This window comes from Trachurus japonicus, chromosome 14, assembly GCF_045865225.1.
Source record: "Trachurus japonicus isolate A0001 chromosome 14, Traja_1.0".
Taxonomy (NCBI): Eukaryota; Metazoa; Chordata; class Actinopteri; order Carangiformes; family Carangidae; genus Trachurus; species Trachurus japonicus.
The window spans coordinates 30,953,923-30,972,568 of record NC_140920.1 but is presented as its reverse complement, the minus strand read 5'-3'; the positions used below and the strand labels follow the sequence as shown (position 1 = coordinate 30,972,568).

The 18,646-nt window shown below is 42.1% G+C and overlaps 2 protein-coding genes across 2 annotated transcripts; both read right to left on the bottom strand.

Moving 5' to 3' along the window:
• Window positions 1–8,062: 8,062 nt before the first annotated feature.
• Window positions 8,063–9,057, bottom strand: LOC146975043 (olfactory receptor 8G17-like). The gene has a single exon (XM_085798785.1). It carries the CDS (start codon window positions 9,043–9,045, stop codon window positions 8,095–8,097), a length of 951 nt encoding a protein of 316 aa, XP_085654911.1. The 5' UTR covers window positions 9,046–9,057; the 3' UTR covers window positions 8,063–8,094.
• Window positions 9,058–14,136: 5,079 nt separating this feature from the next.
• LOC146975042 (olfactory receptor 52K1-like) lies at window positions 14,137–15,096 on the bottom strand. The gene has a single exon (XM_085796903.1). The coding sequence runs from the start codon at window positions 15,079–15,081 to the stop codon at window positions 14,137–14,139; it is 945 nt and encodes a 314-aa protein (XP_085653029.1). The 5' UTR covers window positions 15,082–15,096.
• Window positions 15,097–18,646: the final 3,550 nt, after the last annotated feature.

Here is an 18,646-nt window from a genome sequence, read left to right as displayed (position 1 = left end):
CCCTTCTCCCCACGCTGCTGCGGCCACTCTACAACACAGTCTCACTTCTGTTGAACAGCATTTCCATAGCCTTCATCTTCTCCTCAACACCAAAAAAACCAAATGCATCATCTTTAACCGGAAACATACTCCCACCCCTGAACCAAAAATCCTCTGTGCTAACGGCTCGGAACTAGAGTTCGTCTCCAAGTACAAATACCTTGGCCTCTGGTTGGATTCTTCACTCTCCTTCACCACCCACATCAATCACCTTCAGTCCAAAGTCAAAGCTCGTCTGAGCTTCCTTTACCGGAACAAGGCCTCCTTCACCCGTGCAGCCAAACATACGCTTGTCAAAATGACCATCCTACCCATATTCGACTATGGTGACACCATCTACAGAATGGCATCTCACTCCACTCTCAGCAAACTGGACCCACTCCACCACTCCGCCATCCGTTTTGCCACTGGGGCTCCATTCACCACTCACCACTGCGACCTCTATAACCTGGTAGACTGGACTTCCCTTCACACCAGACGGCTCCATCACTGGTTTCTGCTCATCTACAAAACCATTCTCGGCATCACACCTCTCTACCTCTCTTCCCTTCTGCACCTCTCTCACCCTGCCCGCAATCTAAGATCCAGTGCATTCATCAACCTCTCCATCCCCAAAGTCCGCACCGTCTTTGGACGCAGTGCCTTCCGGTTCGCTGCAGCCTTTGACTGGAACACCTTACAAAACACCCTTAAACTCTCTGTCCTCACGTCTCTCTCTGTCTTCAAACAAAATTTACTACATACCACAGTCGACTCCTGCACATGCTAACAGGCTTCTCGTCATGCCCCATTGTTTAATTACATTGTATTATATTGTATTTTATTGATTATATTGATATACTGTATGTACTGTTTTGTAGAGAATTTTTCTGTGTAATTTATTAACCTTGTTTCATTTTTAGCACTCCCCTCTCCCTTCCCCCTCAGGCTGCACTTGAAAATAAGAATTTTGTTCTTAATTTGCTTGCCTGGTTAAATAAAGGTTAAAAAAAAAATAAAAATAAAAACTTTTCCCTAGTAACATAGACATCAGGTAATATGGTATTCATCGAACTTTTAGTAAAAATCATGCATACCGTTTTCTTAGTGTTTAGATGCATACATGAATTATTCAGCCATTCGACAACCGGGGTCATCGCTGCCGTTAACTTATTTGCAGCTTGCTGCTTGGTTGCTGCATGAACATAAATGACCGTATCATCTGCATACATCTGAATGTCAGACTCACTGCATACAGATGGAAGATCATTTATGTAAAGACTAAACAACAGTGGTCCCAATATGGAACCTTGGGGGACACCAAAACTACAACCAAGGACAGAAGATAACTCACCATTTGCCCTAACTCTCTGAGTTCTACCTTCAAGATAAGACTTCATGTATCTGATGGTATTAGGGGAGAAGTTGTACCGAGAAAGCTTAGTGAGAAGGACACCGTGATGCACAGTGTCGAAGGCTTTCTTTAGATCTAAAAATGCGGCTGCAACAACTCCCCCCTTATCAAGCTTAGATCTAATATTCTCCAAGAGAAAGCATATTGCAGTCTCCGTTGAATGGTTTGATCTAAAACCAAACTGCATGGGGTGCAATCCAAAGGGACTGGTGTTAAGGTGATTTATCAGTTGTTCTGCTATATGTTTTTCTGCTATTTTCGACAAGACAGGAAGTATACTAATTGGTCTATAATTTGATACTTCAGAGAATGTACCTGCCTTGTATATAGGGGTTATTATAGCTTCCTTCCATGCTTCTGGAAATACAACTTCACTATAGGATCTGTTAATAATAGTTGATATTGGTCCAGCCAAGCACCCATTGAAAGTTTTTAAAAACATTGTGTCTAGGCCATACACATCCTTAGCTTTTGAGTTCTTCAAGGAATTTATAATTGTTGTCACCTTTGTTTCAGTGATATCACACAGCTCAAAAACAGGCTGATTGTGATCCACTGGAAACGTACTCAGATTGGTAGGGAAGCTCTGTTGCAGAGTCTGTACTGACTCCACAAAATAGGAATTAAAGCTTTCTGCAATTTGAGTCCCATCTTGTGTGATATTACCTTTCACAAGAATTTCGAGACACTTTTTCCCCCCACTATGTTTCCCAGTCAGCTTATTCATATTCTCCCAGATTAATTTGGAATTGCCGTTTGCTTGGTCAATAATATTAACAAAAAAATTGGCGTTTGCTTTCCTTATTTCTCTTGTAACCTTATTTCGTAGCCCCACAAACTTTAATTTATCAGTAGTCAGTTTTGATTTTATAGCTGCCTTCAATGTTGCATCACGCTCCCTCATCATTTTAAGTAAATCACCTCCTATCCATGGAAGGGTGTTTTTTTGTCTATGGCTGGGTGTTATTTTCCTCATGAAAGTATTCATTACATGTTTGATGGTGGACAAAAGGGCCTGACAGTCAGAGTTTGCATCAATCAATCAATCAATTTGTTTATTTCGGGCATGTCAATTTAAATCATCATCATCACACTTCATCATCAAATAATACAATACATGGCCGAAAGGGAAAAGCGGAAGAAGCAAAAGCTTATCTAGTCCCGCCCCCATTACCCACAGAATAAGAATATTTGTCATACATACATATCTTTTTGTTTTTTTCTTCTTTTCTTATTATTATATATATATATATTTTTTTTTTTACATTTTGATGTAACATTCTTTTACTTATGACATTTTGACATAACATGTTACGGTAGTAGATAGTATACAGATCATAACATAATTTTTTCCATTGTTTTTGCTTCTTTTTTTTTTTTTACATTTTGATATAACATACTTTTACTTATGACATTTGACATGACATGTTGGCAGCAGGTAGTAAACAGAGCTGAAGTTTAGCTCTAGACAGTACATACAGATTACGTGTGTGTTTGCACATGTGTCCATATTTGTCCGTCATGAGTGAACAACAGTCTCATCTTGTAGCTTGGCATGTCACAAAGTCACAGAATGATCCAATCGACAGAGAGCAAAGTCCAGTGTATTTATTATTTGTTGGGATGGTGTGGAGTAAGAGCCCTTTTTTGCCATATTCTTTTATTCATCCATCTCCTCTGCAGCCTTTGCCGCGCTTAACTTGGCCATATCCTCCCGAGTTTTGGCCATGTCAGCTCGCAATATTGACACGAATTCACGAACTGCTGTGATGTCAGATCGCATCCCGACCACAGCACCTCGACTAGTGGCGTTGTCCACCCTGGCATTGCTCTGCTCAGAGGCGATCTTCCTCATTTTCCGATATTGCATGAAAATACCGCATCCCAGGGTGAACATCCCGATTGTCATGAACGTGAATATGTACACGTCCTCGACATCCTCCACATCCAGTGCGGCAAGGCAGAGGACTCTCCACTTTTCCCATCCATCCAAGATGTAGCCGGAGATGAAGGTTCCGTCCGGGCATCTGGGTTCTCCAGAGCCTGCACGCCTGGTTGAGAACACTCTGTCAATGGCATTCAGTGACCAGCTCAGCAAATCCATCGTGGACCAGTTGATTGAACTCAGCTTATCGATTGACAGGGCTCAGTTGAGTTCTTCAGTACTCTGATCTCTCACAGTAATGTCACAGCATGCATTAGCACCCTAATTTATCTCCACCTTGTTGATAGACATTATAACAACATCCTGCACAAACAGTCAGGCTTAGACCTTTGACATACAATTTTCTCTGGTTAAACGTAATTGTTTGGGTACAAAATGTTTTTTGTTATGCTCCCATGCCGTCTCAGCACAGTGTCTGTTGCTCTGACCTTTATCAGCCCTCCTGTGTTATTCTGTACCGGTTAATAGTTGAGTTGACATACTTTCTCTTAAAGACATTCAGTGTCTCTGAGTTTTTAACTTCATCTTCTAATGCATTCCACTGTTTGACACCTGTGATCGACAAGCAAAAGGATTTTAACGTAGTCCGAACCTTTCTTTGTCTGAGAATTTTGTTCCCTCTAAGATTGTGTCTCCCCTCTCTTTCTAGGAAAAGTATTTGCAGATTCATTGGGAGGCTTTTATTCGCGGCCTTGTACATCATTTGTATTGTGCGGTAATTTATCAAGTCATATAGTTTGAGTATTCTTGAATCCACGAATAATTGATTTGTGTGTGCCCTATAGTTGGCATAATGCAAGATTCTCAGAGCTCTTTTTTGGAGTATTAACAAGGGGTGAGTGGAGCCTTTATATGTGTGACCCCACACCTCTGCACAGTATTGCAGGTGTGGAGCGACTAGTGCCCAATACAGCAGGTGAAGTGCTTTTTGATTTATTATTTTTTGTGCTTTCCAGAGAATGGACACACTCCTGGCTAGCTTGCTTTTTAGGTTTCTTATGTGTGGTTTCCAGCTTAACATGTCATCAATAATTACTCCCAGTACTTTGTTCTCACTGATCCATCAGAATATGACAGAATATTATTCCATTCTATCCCTTTAATTGTATTTTCAAAATTATTTTGTTCCCCCTTAGGTATTCTAAATTGACTTGATTTTTTTGCCCCAGGACTAAAACGTTTTTTAGACAGTTTCCTAACAGTAAGGGTTAGATTATGGTCAGATAACCCAGTGATCATGTTGAAAGTCTTAACAACTCTCTCTGGTTTATTTGTGAATATTAAGTCTATCAATGTTTTAGAGGACTGGGTTATTCTTGTCGGCCCTTTAACTAACTGTGTCAGGTCAAAGGTTTTAGTTATTTGTTTAAGAGCACTTTTGCTGCGTTTGTCTTCCCAATTGCAATTTAAAGCAGATATCAGTGGAATGTTTTTGTTAATATAAGTCCTAAATAGTCCTATTTTCCGTCAGCAATCACTTACATGAAGTATTTCAGCCTAAACACGAGTCTCTCCGTCACTCTGCTCTGCTGTAACCCGAGGAGAAAATTTTCCTTGTGGGATACAAGTGTTATCCAATGAGGGGAGAGAACGGCATGAAGGGCTGTGTGTGCAGCCAAGGGATGCGCGTGAATGTGGTGACGTAGCACGAGGACCAATTGATGCCTGACAAGGGCGGGGGCTGCTAACTCATGGTGCGTTCAAGGAAACTCGTACTTTGTGTTTTTCCTTCCTGTGAAGTCATACCAGTTCGATCTGGTACGAGTTCACGGGTCGGAAGTTACGAGTGGCCGTTATAGGGAACTTTCACAGACAACAGGACGGTAAAAACACGAGCTACGGGTTACCTGGAACGCTACCAAGTCGTAGTTGTGACTTGAAGCTGTAACTTACGGTTTCAAAAGCCTGCCTTGAACACAGCATTAGCCGAAACGGCCGTGCCCCTGATATCTGCTTTAAGTCACCCATTAGTATTACCTCTTTGTCAAAATCACACTCTTTTAATAGATGGTTCAATTGCTCGAAAAAGGAAATCTTAGACGATGGTGGTCTGTACAAGCCAAGAACAGTAAAAGACATTTGAGGAGATAGTGTAATATTCAGTCCAATGCATTCAAGTTTATTATCACACTGCCACTCGATTTGAGTGCAGCTGATAGTGTCTCTGATGTAACACATCACCCCCCCTCCCCTTCCTTCAGATCTGTCCCTCCTATAGATGTTGTATCCAGGGATGTTTAGTGCTGCACTTGGATAGTTTTTATGTAGCCAAGTCTCTGATAGAAATAAATAATCCAGATTAGAGTCTGCAATGAGATGTTGGATTTGTTCGCATTTCCCAGTGATACTACTAATGTTTATATGACCTCCAAGTAGTCCCTTAGGTTTTGCTCTTGGATCCCAAAGTATTTTTGCTTGATTGACGGTTTGAAAGAAGTCCCGCCTCCTGTGTTTAATAATTGCAGGGTTTATGGATCTATACTTCATTTTGGTTAGCTGTTGACTCATCTCAATATTTTGATTGACTGGCACCACTAATGCTTGCCTACCACTAACAGGGTTGTTCAAATTGATTACGTTACCAGTAATTTGTGGTGGACAGCGATCGGTGGAGGTAAGCTGTCGTGTAGTGAAACAGCATTCACCAACCCCAGCAGACAGACTGCTTGCGATGTTAATATTAGGGCCAGGGCACTGGTGAATGTCCCCCGAGAGTAGCAGACAAAGTATGATGACAAGATTCTCACTTTGCTGGCTTTTTGGTGTTGTCATTGTCCGTTTTTTTGATTCTGTTGTTACAATAAGATTGGATAAATGTGTCCAGCAATATCTTATTTCCATATCCAAAATGTTTGCTAACTTTAGAGCTTTCAAATTGAATGTTACAATTTACAGGATGAGCCCGTGTATTGAAGTCACCCTGCTCAGAACTGTTGTGATTAAGAACATGGCCAGTATCAAAAAGTTTTAATGTAAAACCATAGATTAAAATGGCTATCAAAATGTAATGTAATACATTAGCGTACAACCCCCCCCCTTTTTCTTTGTTTTTTTTTTTCTGTTTTTGTTTTGTTTTGTAACTACGTGAGTGTGTCTGTATGTACTATGTATAGTGTGAGTGGTGTGGTGTCTGGGTGTGTGTATGCATGTGTGCCTTTGGGTGTGTGCTGTGAAGTGTGTGTGTGTGTGTGTGTGTGTGTGTGTGTGTGTGTGTGTGTGTGTGTGTGTGTGTGTGTGTGCATTGGTGAGAGGTATGGTTGGATATGTACATTGCAGTGCCATGCAGCAGACTTGTCATTCCTTTTGCCTTGTTTTATTATGATGTTGAAAATTAATTAAAAAAATAAAAAAAAATAAAAAAAAATCAACGACAAGAGTGTTCCTGAATGAGCTATCCTTACACTTATCCGTCACAGCTCACTTCAATACAAGGAGCTATAATTTTTTATCATTAAACTCATTTGGGCTAAGGCAGGGGTCAGCAACCTTTACCATTAATAAACACCATTTCCCTCAACCCGTAAAACGGGTTCTGTCTTCTAGGCCTATATTTTAGTGACTGCATACTACTGTGATTCGGTGAACGAATTTTTTTGAACGACTCATTTTAAGGAACTGATTCTAGTGATTCAGTACAGTCAAAGGAACTGCCGATCCCATCACTACTGCATACTCGTTGCTGATTATTTCCACCAGCTCCAATCAGGAGCTCCTCTGTTGCAGTTGAGTTTGAGTTTTATAAACCTATTCAGAAGAACCAGTGACCTTTACATCAAATAACATGTGCTGCAACATGAAGAGGTTATTATGTAACAATATCCAACTTGCATCAACAAGAGAAGACAAGAAAGTAAACTTGTGTCTTATCCTGTTCACCCTTCTTTCTGCCTAAAGGTCACAGGTCACACCTATAGGGTGCACAGGTTGTGCAATTTTAAAAATAAGCTAAAGAAATAAGAAAAGTGTGCAGGGCCCACTGATGCTGCCCAACTGTGCTTTGGATTGCATTTATAGTTCAACATGAATGTCCCCTTTTGGCCAATTTTCGATTTTACAACTAAGACAACCATCTGCAGTTTGGCTTGACCACAGAAGACCCATACGCACACTGCTCTGTTGACATGCCAGTTTCTTCACCTCACTATTTTCCCCTGTGCTATGGTGTTTCTCTGGAGGTTCCAAAGTCTTACGTCTTTTCAAAAGTTAACACACTCAGACTGGCTTGCTTCTAGGCCTGTTTACACACATGTCTGTTCCCTGCTTCTGTATAATGTTGTCATTTTGTTTGCATGAGCTGTTGTTAACAAATGCTGTGTTAACATTTGGACTGGTTACAGGGGAGGACAATAACAAAGGACATTTACTCAAGCAGTGTGCATAGTATATGTTGGGCTATCTGTAGCACTTTTTATTAGTGCAAACATTTAAGTTTTTACTGCAATAAAATTTAAAAAAATTACAAAGTAATTTTAGAAATAAAGATTCCTTTTACCTTAAATGTGAGGTGTGCTTACCACAGCCAAACTTCATCGCTACATTTTAAAAGAAATCTTTTGGAGCCACACATTTTGCTGTAGCCTATGTATATATTTATTTACAAATCATATAACATTTACACAAAAACAATGTTTGTCTGCAAAGGAATGTTCATTTAGGCATTCACAGTTCATGATTTCTGGTGATTTATTCAAATCATTTGCCAAAAAACAAACATTTATCATTTACTTGGTGGCAAATTGTTCTTTTTAGACTTAAACATTTCAGATAAGAATTTCCGTATCTCTTTGGACTGAATGCCATAAATAATTGTGTTAAGGCTTCCAGGCACAATAACAAACAGGATGGAAGAAAGTTTTCTGTAGTCTGAGTACTGGGGAAAACGATGCAAAGCTATGGTAATGCATCCACTAAACAACATGATCAGATAAACAACCAGATGAGTACTGCAGGTCTTTAAGGCTTTACTGTTCAGAGACTTGTTCTTACTGGTCAGACAGACCATAGTGATCTTAGTGTAAGTAAGGACCATGCTGCCTATAGAGGAGGTTATTAAGACCACGGTGAAAGTGAGGCCATAGATGTTATTGATCAATACACTCTCACAGGACAGTTTGAACAGAGAGGGATTGTCACAGAAGGGATTTTTGATCAGAGTCCTGCATCGGTTCAGTCTAACGGTCAGACCCAGCAGAATCCCGACCAGAACAAAGGCCACTCCCCAGGCAGAAACCAACAGCTTGATCAGCATCTTCCTGGTCATTATGGAGGCATAACGCAGGGGATTACAGATGGCTACATATCTGTCAAAGGCCATAACCATGAGCAATGTATGAGAGGTAGTGGCAAAAAATTGTGTTGTGAAAGCCTGGACCACACACTCATAGTAACTGATAAATCGTTCAGAAGGAGGACGTAAAATATCTGACAGCAGCCGGGGCAGAATATTAGTGCTTCCAATGATGTCACTAAGAGACAGATTACAAAAAAGCAGATACATGGGCTGGTGAAGGTTCTTGTCAATAAATATTAAAACTGTAATGCCAATATTCATAACCATTATGAGAATGTAGGAAATTAAGAACATGAAAAAGACAGGATACATTGAATTCTTTGAGACTTTCAATCCCTCCATCTGGAGTGTGAAACTATTGTAGGTGTAGTTTTCCATCAACCTGAGACAATAGAGAGACAGTATTTTGTTAGAGTCAGTATACTGGGTGACTCAGCAATCTTGATATAAAATTAGTACACTAGGCATCTAAAAAAACACAAACTACTATCTGAGAAATTGCAAAGAATCTTAACATATATTTTGACATTAAGAAAATGTGCAAATTCTAGATTCCAATATTGCAAAGTCATACTTGTAATAGAGTAGCTAATACCTGATCTGAGGCATAGGTTCATCAGTCTTTAGTTGTCACTCGAAGCCGATGGTTATCACCAACAGCAATGAAGATCTTTTTTATAGATGCAATTTACATCTAGGGAATCACTCATTACTTAGAGTATGATGCAACATGAATCAGTGTGATAATTGCAGAGGCCTAACATCATGATGATAGGCCCCCACCCTAAACTCAAGCGCACACACACACACACACACACACACACACACACACACACACACACACACACACACACACACACACACACACACACACACACACACACACACACACACACACACAGAATTGCTATTGTCACCATGTAGGCTAACGTTACAGGTTGTCACGATACCAGAATTTCAGTAGTTGATACCATTGCCACGATTCTTGATACTTATTCGATACCATGATTTAAAAAAAAACAAAAAACAAAACAGAAACCATGTGCTTCTAAATTCATATAGCCTAATTTATTATTTAAAAAATAAAAGCTGTTTCACATAAAACTTTCTGGCATTTAAGGTCCACTGTGCTTCAACAACTTCTCTGGCAGACACATAAAGTAAGAATAGGGTTAAAATGGTAAATATGGCTCAACACAAACAGAAAGTAATGTAGTCATTATCCCTGGGGTAGTTCAACAAGAGAACTGTTGTTCTCATTCATTCACTTTCAGGCTGTTTTCACACTATACTAGTACAAAAATGACACGTTTCGTTTCTCAGCTCATATGTTTCACGTTTACAAGGCAAGGCAAGGCAATTTTATTTGTATAGCCCATTTTTACAAACAGTTTGTCTCAAAGGGCATCATAACAACATCCTCTGCCCTTAGACCCTCACATCGACTGAAGAAAAACTCCAGGGAAAACCCTTTTAAAAGTGAAAAACTGGAGAAACCTCGGGGTGAGGGCAATGCAGGTGGCAGTTGGTGCAGAGAGATGGTGCTCTGGTGGATCTATGGAAACAGACAGAGTACGAGACACCAAGGCCAAACTACAAAGTGCAACAGATAATGATAATGATAATGACAGAATAGAATTAATAGAATTTTACACAATGTTTGGGCTACATCGTCTGATAGATGAGTGATTACTCTAATAACCCACAGTGGGCTCAAATTCGATTTTCTTTTCTGAGCACCTTTAAAGCAGAAGTAAGCGATCCGGTCGTTTTGGCTAATGCTGCGTTCCAGGCAGGCTTTTGAAACCGAAAATTAGAGCTTCAAGTCACGACTTATGACTTTGTAGCGTTCCAGGCAACCCGCAACTCGCGTTTCTCCGACCTGTTGCCTGTGAAAGTCACTATAACGGCCACTCGTGTTTTTCCGACCCACGAACTCGTACCAGAACGAACTGGTACGAGTTGCCTTGAACGCACCATAACTTCTTGTCAGCCGATGGAGTTAGCAGCCCCCGCCCTCGTCATGGATCTATTGGCCCTCGTCCCTACGTCGCCACATTCACGCACATCCCTTGGCTGCACACACAGCCCTTCATGCCGTTCTCTCTCCTCATTGGATAAAACTTGTAGGATACGATAAAAGTTTTCTCCTCGGCTCAGAGCAGAGCAGAGTGACAGACAGACCCGTGTTTCGGTCCAAACACTCTATGTAAGTGATTGCCGTCGGAAGATATAACTATTTAAGACTTATATTAACACAAAAATATCGCTTACTTCTGCTTTAAGGATCTCTTCAATAAGTGGATTTGGCCAGCAACGAAGACAATCAACAAGGTCCCGGACACACTCATCTTGAAGCAGTATCTTTGTACTCTGACCCCCGACATCAGAGACTGGGTGAAGGAGCACGATCCCCAGGATGGTCAGTGCAGCAGAGCTGGTGGAGAACTTAATGGCAGCTTGACGCGGACACAAGGCCTTCCAGATGGAGGCGTAACCAAGACCACTTTGGTTATGGGAGTGGTCCAAAGACTAGTGAGCCCAGTAGACTGGCAGTCAACCAGTTAGGCCCAGAGATGCCCCAGAACAGAAATCCAGCGGGTCAGTGTTTTGTTATGACTGCCAGCAGAAAGGCCACATTAAGCCAGAGTGTCCCAATAGGAAGCCCAAGCACTCCAGCCATTTCTGTATCCCACGACCGGAAGAGGGGGATACAAGCTGTATGGGGAGGCTACAGACTGCACCAGTCCTTGTTAATGGGAAGAGTGCTATTGCCCTGCTGGACACTGGAAGCACGCAGACACTATTGCAGCCCCACCTAGTGGAGAAGAGAGACTTTGTGCCGGGTGGTTACCCTGGCACAGTACCCCGTAGCTGAAGTCTACTTCGAGGTCAGAGGCCAGACTTACCAGATGACTGTGGGTGTGGTTGATCGACTGAGCCATTCTGTGGTCATCAGCCAAGACATCCTTGTCCTGCCCGAGCTGGTGGGAACAAGCCAACCAGTCAGTATGGTGGTGACTAGGTCCCAGAGCCGAGCACAGGGCCCTTGAGAGTCTACTGGTGAGCCTGAGTCCGATGAACTGTCAGAATTACCTTTGTTTACGTAACGAGGACATCTCTGCTCCCAACAGAACAAGGGGTAAGAAGTCTCGCAGACAGCGCAGACAGGATTAGCAAGTTGGGACGGTAGAAAGAAATGATGAGCTACCACTTACCCTTAGGTGATGAGTGGGGGAGGTTCCAGACCATTTTGAGCAGCAGCAGAAGGATTATCCCACTCTGCAGAAAGCTTTTGACAGGGTCTCCCACATTGATGATGTCCAGACAAAAGTCCCTCCTCCTCTGTCTGGGGAAAGTTATGTGGTTAAAGATGGACTGTTGTATCATCAGCCAGGAGAGGGCAGGGCTGAGCAGCTGGTGGTACCCAAAAACTCATGGAACAGGTGCTAGCAATGAGTCACAAAATTCCTTGGGCGGGGCATCTGAGCAACAGCAAGAGCCATCAAAGAATTGTGGCCAGGTTTTATTGGCCAGGGCTCTATGGTGATGTGCTGAACTATTGTAAGTCCTGCCCTGAAAGCCAGTTGACCAGCAACAGGAAGACTAGCCCTTATCCCCTTCAGCCACTTCCTGTCATTGAGGTGCCCTTTACCCACATAGCGATGGGCATTGTAGGCCCCCTGGAGAGAACTCAAACAGGCTACAAGCACATCCTGGTAATTTGTGATTATGCCACTTGTTACCCGGAAGCCTTCCCCCTGCGCAAAGTACTGCTCGTCCCATAGCACAGGTTTTGTTGCAGCTATTCTCTGTGCATCCCACAGGAAGTCCTCACTGACCAGGGCACTGCTTTTCTCTCAAAGACCCTCAGACAGGTTTATGGTTTGCTGGTCATTAAGGACATCAGAACTACTCCATACCACCCTCAGACCGATGGCCTATGCGGTACAACCAGACTCTGAAAACCATGTTGAGGAAGTTTGTGGCCAATGGGAAAGACTGGGATCGCTGGCTGCCCTACTTGCTCTGCTTACCGTGAGGTCCCTCAGGCCTCCATGGGCTTTTTACTTTTTGAGCTGCTTTATGGTCGACAGGTCCAAGGTCCCTTGGATGTCCTGAGAGAGGCCTGGGAGGGACCCAGGTCACCCAAGACCTGCAGCATCCTGGCCCACGTCGTGAAGATGGGGGCAGGCCCAGACGCACCAGAAGTCCTGGTATGACGAGGCAGCCAGGCAGAGGAGCCTTCAACCAGGTCAGAAGGTTCTGCTTCTTCTGCCCACCACAGAGAACAAGCTGCTTGCCAGGTGGCAGGGGAATCGAAAACCGGTTCCTCTCCAGAACCGGTTCCGACATGGATCAATTCTTGAGATTGTGTGCATGTCTGCTTAACGATTCCGCTTATCGATTCCATTTAAAAAAATTTTTTTTTGCAAATCTGCGAGTTTCTGAACTAAACAACACATGCTGTGTTTGGGTCAGAACGAAGCAAACACATCGTTGAGGCAGAAACCTCAGTGTGGGGGTTGAGTGATGTGATAATTCTGAGAAAAGTCTGACCAATAATATTATTCGGTCCGATTAATAAGATTTGACGAGTGACCAAACATACTTAATATGTAATTTGTAATCTACCCCGACCAGGAAGAATGCAAGCAGAGCAGTAGCAGGACACAGAGAGAAGAGGAGACTCCAGAGCATAGACTGTAAAAGAGTCACAAGACACTTTAGAAAGAAAGTTTTTGGAGTTTTTAAAAAGGGTTTCATGTCTGATATAGTGTAAGGATATAGTGAGCAGCCCCGAGTGATATGTAAACACAGGAAGTCACATGTGTACCGACGTGAGCTAAGGGAGCACAAGTTGCTAACGGCTAGGCTACTGGTAGCTCTGTGAGTTCTCAACGGTCCGGACCCAGTTGAATCCCGGACCATCACGACATGAAAAAAAAAAAGATTTGTGTTTTATCTATTAACATTTATAGCAACTGTATGTCATTTTATATACATGTCAATTGTTCAATTGTCAAAAATTGTAGAAATACAAGCTAAATGTGAGAAAAGTGAGAGAGAGTGAGAAATATATCAATGATAAAACTGGAAATGAGATTTTACATTTGGCAGCCCATAATTAAATGCCACTTAAGAAATATGATATAATCCTGCTATATCTTAGACAGACTTAGATAGTCTGTGGTTGTGCTGAAATGGAGCAGTGACTTATTTAATGGCTTGTTATGTCTCTGCTCCCTGCATTACCATAATTGTGAATGTCATTTGAATGTAAATATAATCCTTTGAAGTCACATTTTGCTTTAAACATTTATTGAGGCCACATATTTACAAAGTACAGTATACAACTTAAAGCTATGATAGTATTTGACTGTGGAAAGTGGATTTGATTCATCAATTCACTGTTAACTTTTTATATGATTTAGTTGAATCATTTACCAATAAGCAAACAATGATCGCTCACTTGATGGCAAACATGCGTTTGGACTGAAACATTTCAGAAAAGAATTTCCGTATCTCTTTGGACTGCATGCCATAGATTATGGGGTTGAGACATCCAGGCACAATAACAAATAGAATGGAAGAAAGTTTTCTGTAGTCTGAGTACTGAGGGAAACGATGCAAAGCTATGATAATAAACCCACTAAAAAACATGATCAGATACAAAATAAGATGAGTGCTGCAAGTCTTTAAGGCTTTACTGTTCAGAGACTTGTTCTTACTAGTTAGACAGACCACAGTTATCTTAGTATAAGTGAGAACCATGCTGCCTATAGAGGCTGTTAACAAGACCACAGTGAAAGTGAGGCCATAGACATTATTAATAAACACACTCTCACAGGAGAGTTTGAACAGAGAAGCATTGTCACAGTAAGGATTCTTAATCAGAGTCCTGCATCGGTTCAGTCTTATGGTCAGACCGAGCAGAATCCCGACCAGAACAAAGGCCACTCCCCAGGCAGAAACCGTCAGCTTGATCACCATCTTGTAGGTCATTATGGAGGCATAACGCAGGGGATTACAGATGGCCACATATCTGTCAAAAGCCATAATCATTAGCACAGTGTGAGCGGTGGTACCAATTAAATGTGAGGTAAAAGCCTGGACCACACATTCATAGTAAGTGATAAGACGTTCAGAAGGAAGACGCAGCATGTCTGCAAGCACACGAGGCAGAATACGAGTGCTGCCAATTATGTCACTGACAGACAGGTTGCAAAAAAGCAGATACATGGGCTGGTGAAGGTTCTTGTCAATGAAAATAACTACTAAAATGCTCACATTTGCAACCATTATAAACAAGTAGGAGAAAAGAAGGAAGAAAAATGCTGTGTAGAAGGACTCCTCTGAGACAACCAACCCCTCCAGCTGGAGAATTGGGCTGTCTAGGGTGTAGTTTTCCATCAACCTGAAGGAACAGAACAATGAATATAACTAATGTCTTTGTAATCTCAGATTTGATCTCAGAAACAATTGAAGCTGCAGAAGTGTACGTTATTTAGGTAGGCATAGGGTAATTAAGTAATTGCATGAAAACCGTTGCCTGCAAATCAGTTACACATCATCAAAGTGTCTCTTCTTTCTTTTCTTCACTTACTTGTGTCAAGTACACACCTGCATCTGTCATGGTGTCCTCTGTAAGAAGCTTTTATAGATATGATTCTATCACGGGGGAAATTAGTTCACATTGCTTCAGACAAATATGTGATGCAACATGAAATAATCATGATGTTCCAATTGAAATGCAAAGTCTAAACGGTAATCCTTGCTTTCCAAACCCCAGCATTCTTTTTAAAACTAGATTTCTGTCCATTTTGCCATGATTAACTGTCACAGGGAGGGAGGGAGGGGGGGGGGGCTTGGTAATGACCAAGGCTTGGTAATGACCAAATCAGTGACTGGATTAGCTGACCGGACCCATCAATGTGTTCACTCGCAGGCACTTTCTAGTTTTTTGAACATTGAACACTCTCTCTCAGTCAACCCTGCTGAGGTTGAACAATCCTCAATTTGTCCCCAAGCAGCACTCTCACATAGATAGATCCGCTCTATTGATCAAGAACCATCTAGAGGCTTTCTCAACAGTGACAATTATATGAATCTATGTGCTCTCCTGGAAAAAGTGTGTGACCACTTAGTCGAGTTGCCTATTTACGGTAAACTGAAGCTGACGCTGAGCCGTCAAAAATGTAATCCCGGGCTAGATCGCATTGTGTGTGTTTACCTTCAGATCGGCCTATCTATAAAACCATTTACTCTTTACATAGTTCATAATGAGACATAATAAGAGAGATATAAGCTATATTGCTTATTATATCTATCATAACATCATAGCTGAGCCTTATTGAATGACACCCTGCATTGAATAGTCATAGTTTCATCTATCTAGATGGGTAGCAAACAATATATACATTAAAGCAGAAGTAAGCGGAATATTTGTGTTAATATAAGTCTTAAATAGTTATATCTTCCGACAGCAATCACTTACGAGTGTTTGGTCTGAAACACGGGTCTGTCAGTCACTCTGCTCTGCTGTAAGCCAAGGAGAAAACTTCTTGTATACTTCCTTGTATCCTACAACCAGGGTTCAAAATTAGCGGTCGCCAGTCGCCAGTGGCGACTAACTTTTATGCTTTGGCGAGTAAAGGAAGCCGGCTGACTGGCCACTCTGGCGAGTGAAAAAAATCCAACTACTTCGTTGTTGTTACTGTTCCTCCCGACCCGGCTGTGAGCTCACAACATGCCGTATAGCAATGATTTGTGCCCGATTACAACGCTCGCGGCGCACGTGTGTATTCCTCTCTCTTCAGTCTGGTGTTTGGCTGCACTTTCAATAAGAAAATTACATATGAGCGTGATCAGCTGAGACAAAGCACAATAGATGTGGCATTGATCAGATATCGCAGCGCAACATGTATATTTAACGGCAAAAAAAAAACAAAAACAAAAATAGGAGCGATGGTTTTTTTTGCCGTTAAATACACATGTGCGCTGCGATATCTGATCAATGCCACATCCATTGTGCTTTGTCTCAGCTGATCGCGCTCATATGGAACTTTTTTTCTTTTCTCTGAAAGTGCAGCCAAACACCAGACATCTACGGACATCTATGTCCGTGTAGGCACATTTATTGTCTGATCTTCCTTCATGGTGCACAGTGTCAGTCCTCCTGTGAAACTTTTAGCTACTAAATAATATGACTGAAGGCAGTGGAAGTCTGCACATGTCGACACGCCCCCATGAGTTGACGACATAAGGAGCTAATAAATAAATATATATAAATAACTGATAGTATTATTCAGTCAAGTTCTTGTTATAGGTTAATGGTTAAACCAATAACCATGTGCATCCCTAAAATAAATCTTTTAGGGAAAAAAGGCAAACTTGACTCCTTTATTCCACACAAAAATATGCTAATAGCTATGATATGTGTTAAAAATGCTTATGAGTGTATTATAACAGTTCAACACAATGAAAAATATACAAAACAGCTATACATAATTTTTGGCCAGTAAAAAATCTTTCTGGCCAGTAGATTTTTAAAGCTCACTAGGCAGTTGGCCAGTGAGCAAAAAAGTTAAGTTTGAACCCTGCCTACAACCTTTATCCAATGAGGAGAGAAAACGGCATTTAAGTTTTATGATGGCAAATATATGCAGGGCTGCCGCTGACCAAAATGGGGCCCTAAGCGAAAATTTTTTGTCAGGCCCTATAATCGATTATAATGCAAACTACAACCACTAATACTGGCCTAAACTGCCAGTATTAGTGGTTGTAGTTTGCATTATACAGTTCTATCCTTCGAGAGAAGCACGGGTTTCCTCTTGTTTTGCTTTTTTTCCCCCTCTTGCTTGCGCCTGAGTCGTAGGTTCTTTTCGAAGCCATGATCACGTCTTCACCTGCAGCTGCTTGACAAGTGCCTGCAGCGCATCTGACCAGTGATTGGTCAGATGGACGCGTGACGGCGCGTGCGGTGTCAGATTACCAAAAAAAAAGGTCTCTTCTCCCTCTTCTCCTGCCTCGCGCTGCTGATCTAGTAGCGCGCCTCACGGCTGTGCCAACACAGTCTCACCCCTTTGCATCAAACGGTTGACGCTTGGTCAAGGCCCCTTACGTCAATATACTGACGTGGAGGGGGTACCCTCGAGGTCGTTTCTCGACGAATAGGGCCACTCATAGACTTGAATGCAAATCCCTCATCGTCGGATTTTGACGAAGGGGGGCGGGACCGTTTCTCCCTCACTCCCAGTGCGTCAACAGCCTGACGAACGGTCACTGTCCCTCCTCGTCACATGCCTGACTCATTAGGTGCCCGTTTTTCGGTTTTGACGCGCTCGGCTTTCAGTTGATTCCAATGCAGTTCCCTTCGCGGCGATGTGTGACGCTCAGAGCAAGTGATCCAGCCGACCCGGCTGCGGCACTGACGGACGCTGTGAGCAGAGAATAACTTTTTTTTTTTTTTTTTTTTTTTAACTTTTCCTTAAAGGGATAGTTCAACATTTTGGCAAATTGGCCCATTGCCATAATCGCTATAGTCATAGCAGTAGGTTCATTACCTTTAATTGTAGGTGTAAGCTATTTTCAGTACGGCGGAGCGCAGCAGCTGGCTGCTCAGAGCTACACTATGGAGGCTAATGGAATTTCTTGGTTTCCCTCATTAAACTCATCAAATTCAACATCCCAAAACTCCACAGCGCTTTTGTAGACAAGTTGTGAGCTGCACAACCACCACGCTATGAGATAATGACGGAACGATACGAAACAGAGCCGTTTTCGAGGTAAATTCATACAAAACCGCTGATGCGCGTTGCGTTCAGGGACAGTTTTTCAGCAAGCAGTCTCCGTATTTACCCTGTATTTACCTCGAAAACGGCTCCGTTTCGTATCGTTCCGTCATTATCTCATAGCGTGGTGATTGTGCAGGTCACAACTTGTCTACAAAAGCGCTGTGGAGTTTTGGGATGTTGAA

Excerpts from the sequence above, each read along its gene's own strand:
- LOC146975043 (XM_085798785.1), bottom strand. The coding sequence starts at position 9,045 with ATGGAAAACTACACCTACAATAGTTTCACACTCCAGATGGAGGGATTG.
- LOC146975042 (XM_085796903.1), bottom strand. The coding sequence starts at position 15,081 with ATGGAAAACTACACCCTAGACAGCCCAATTCTCCAGCTGGAGGGGTTG.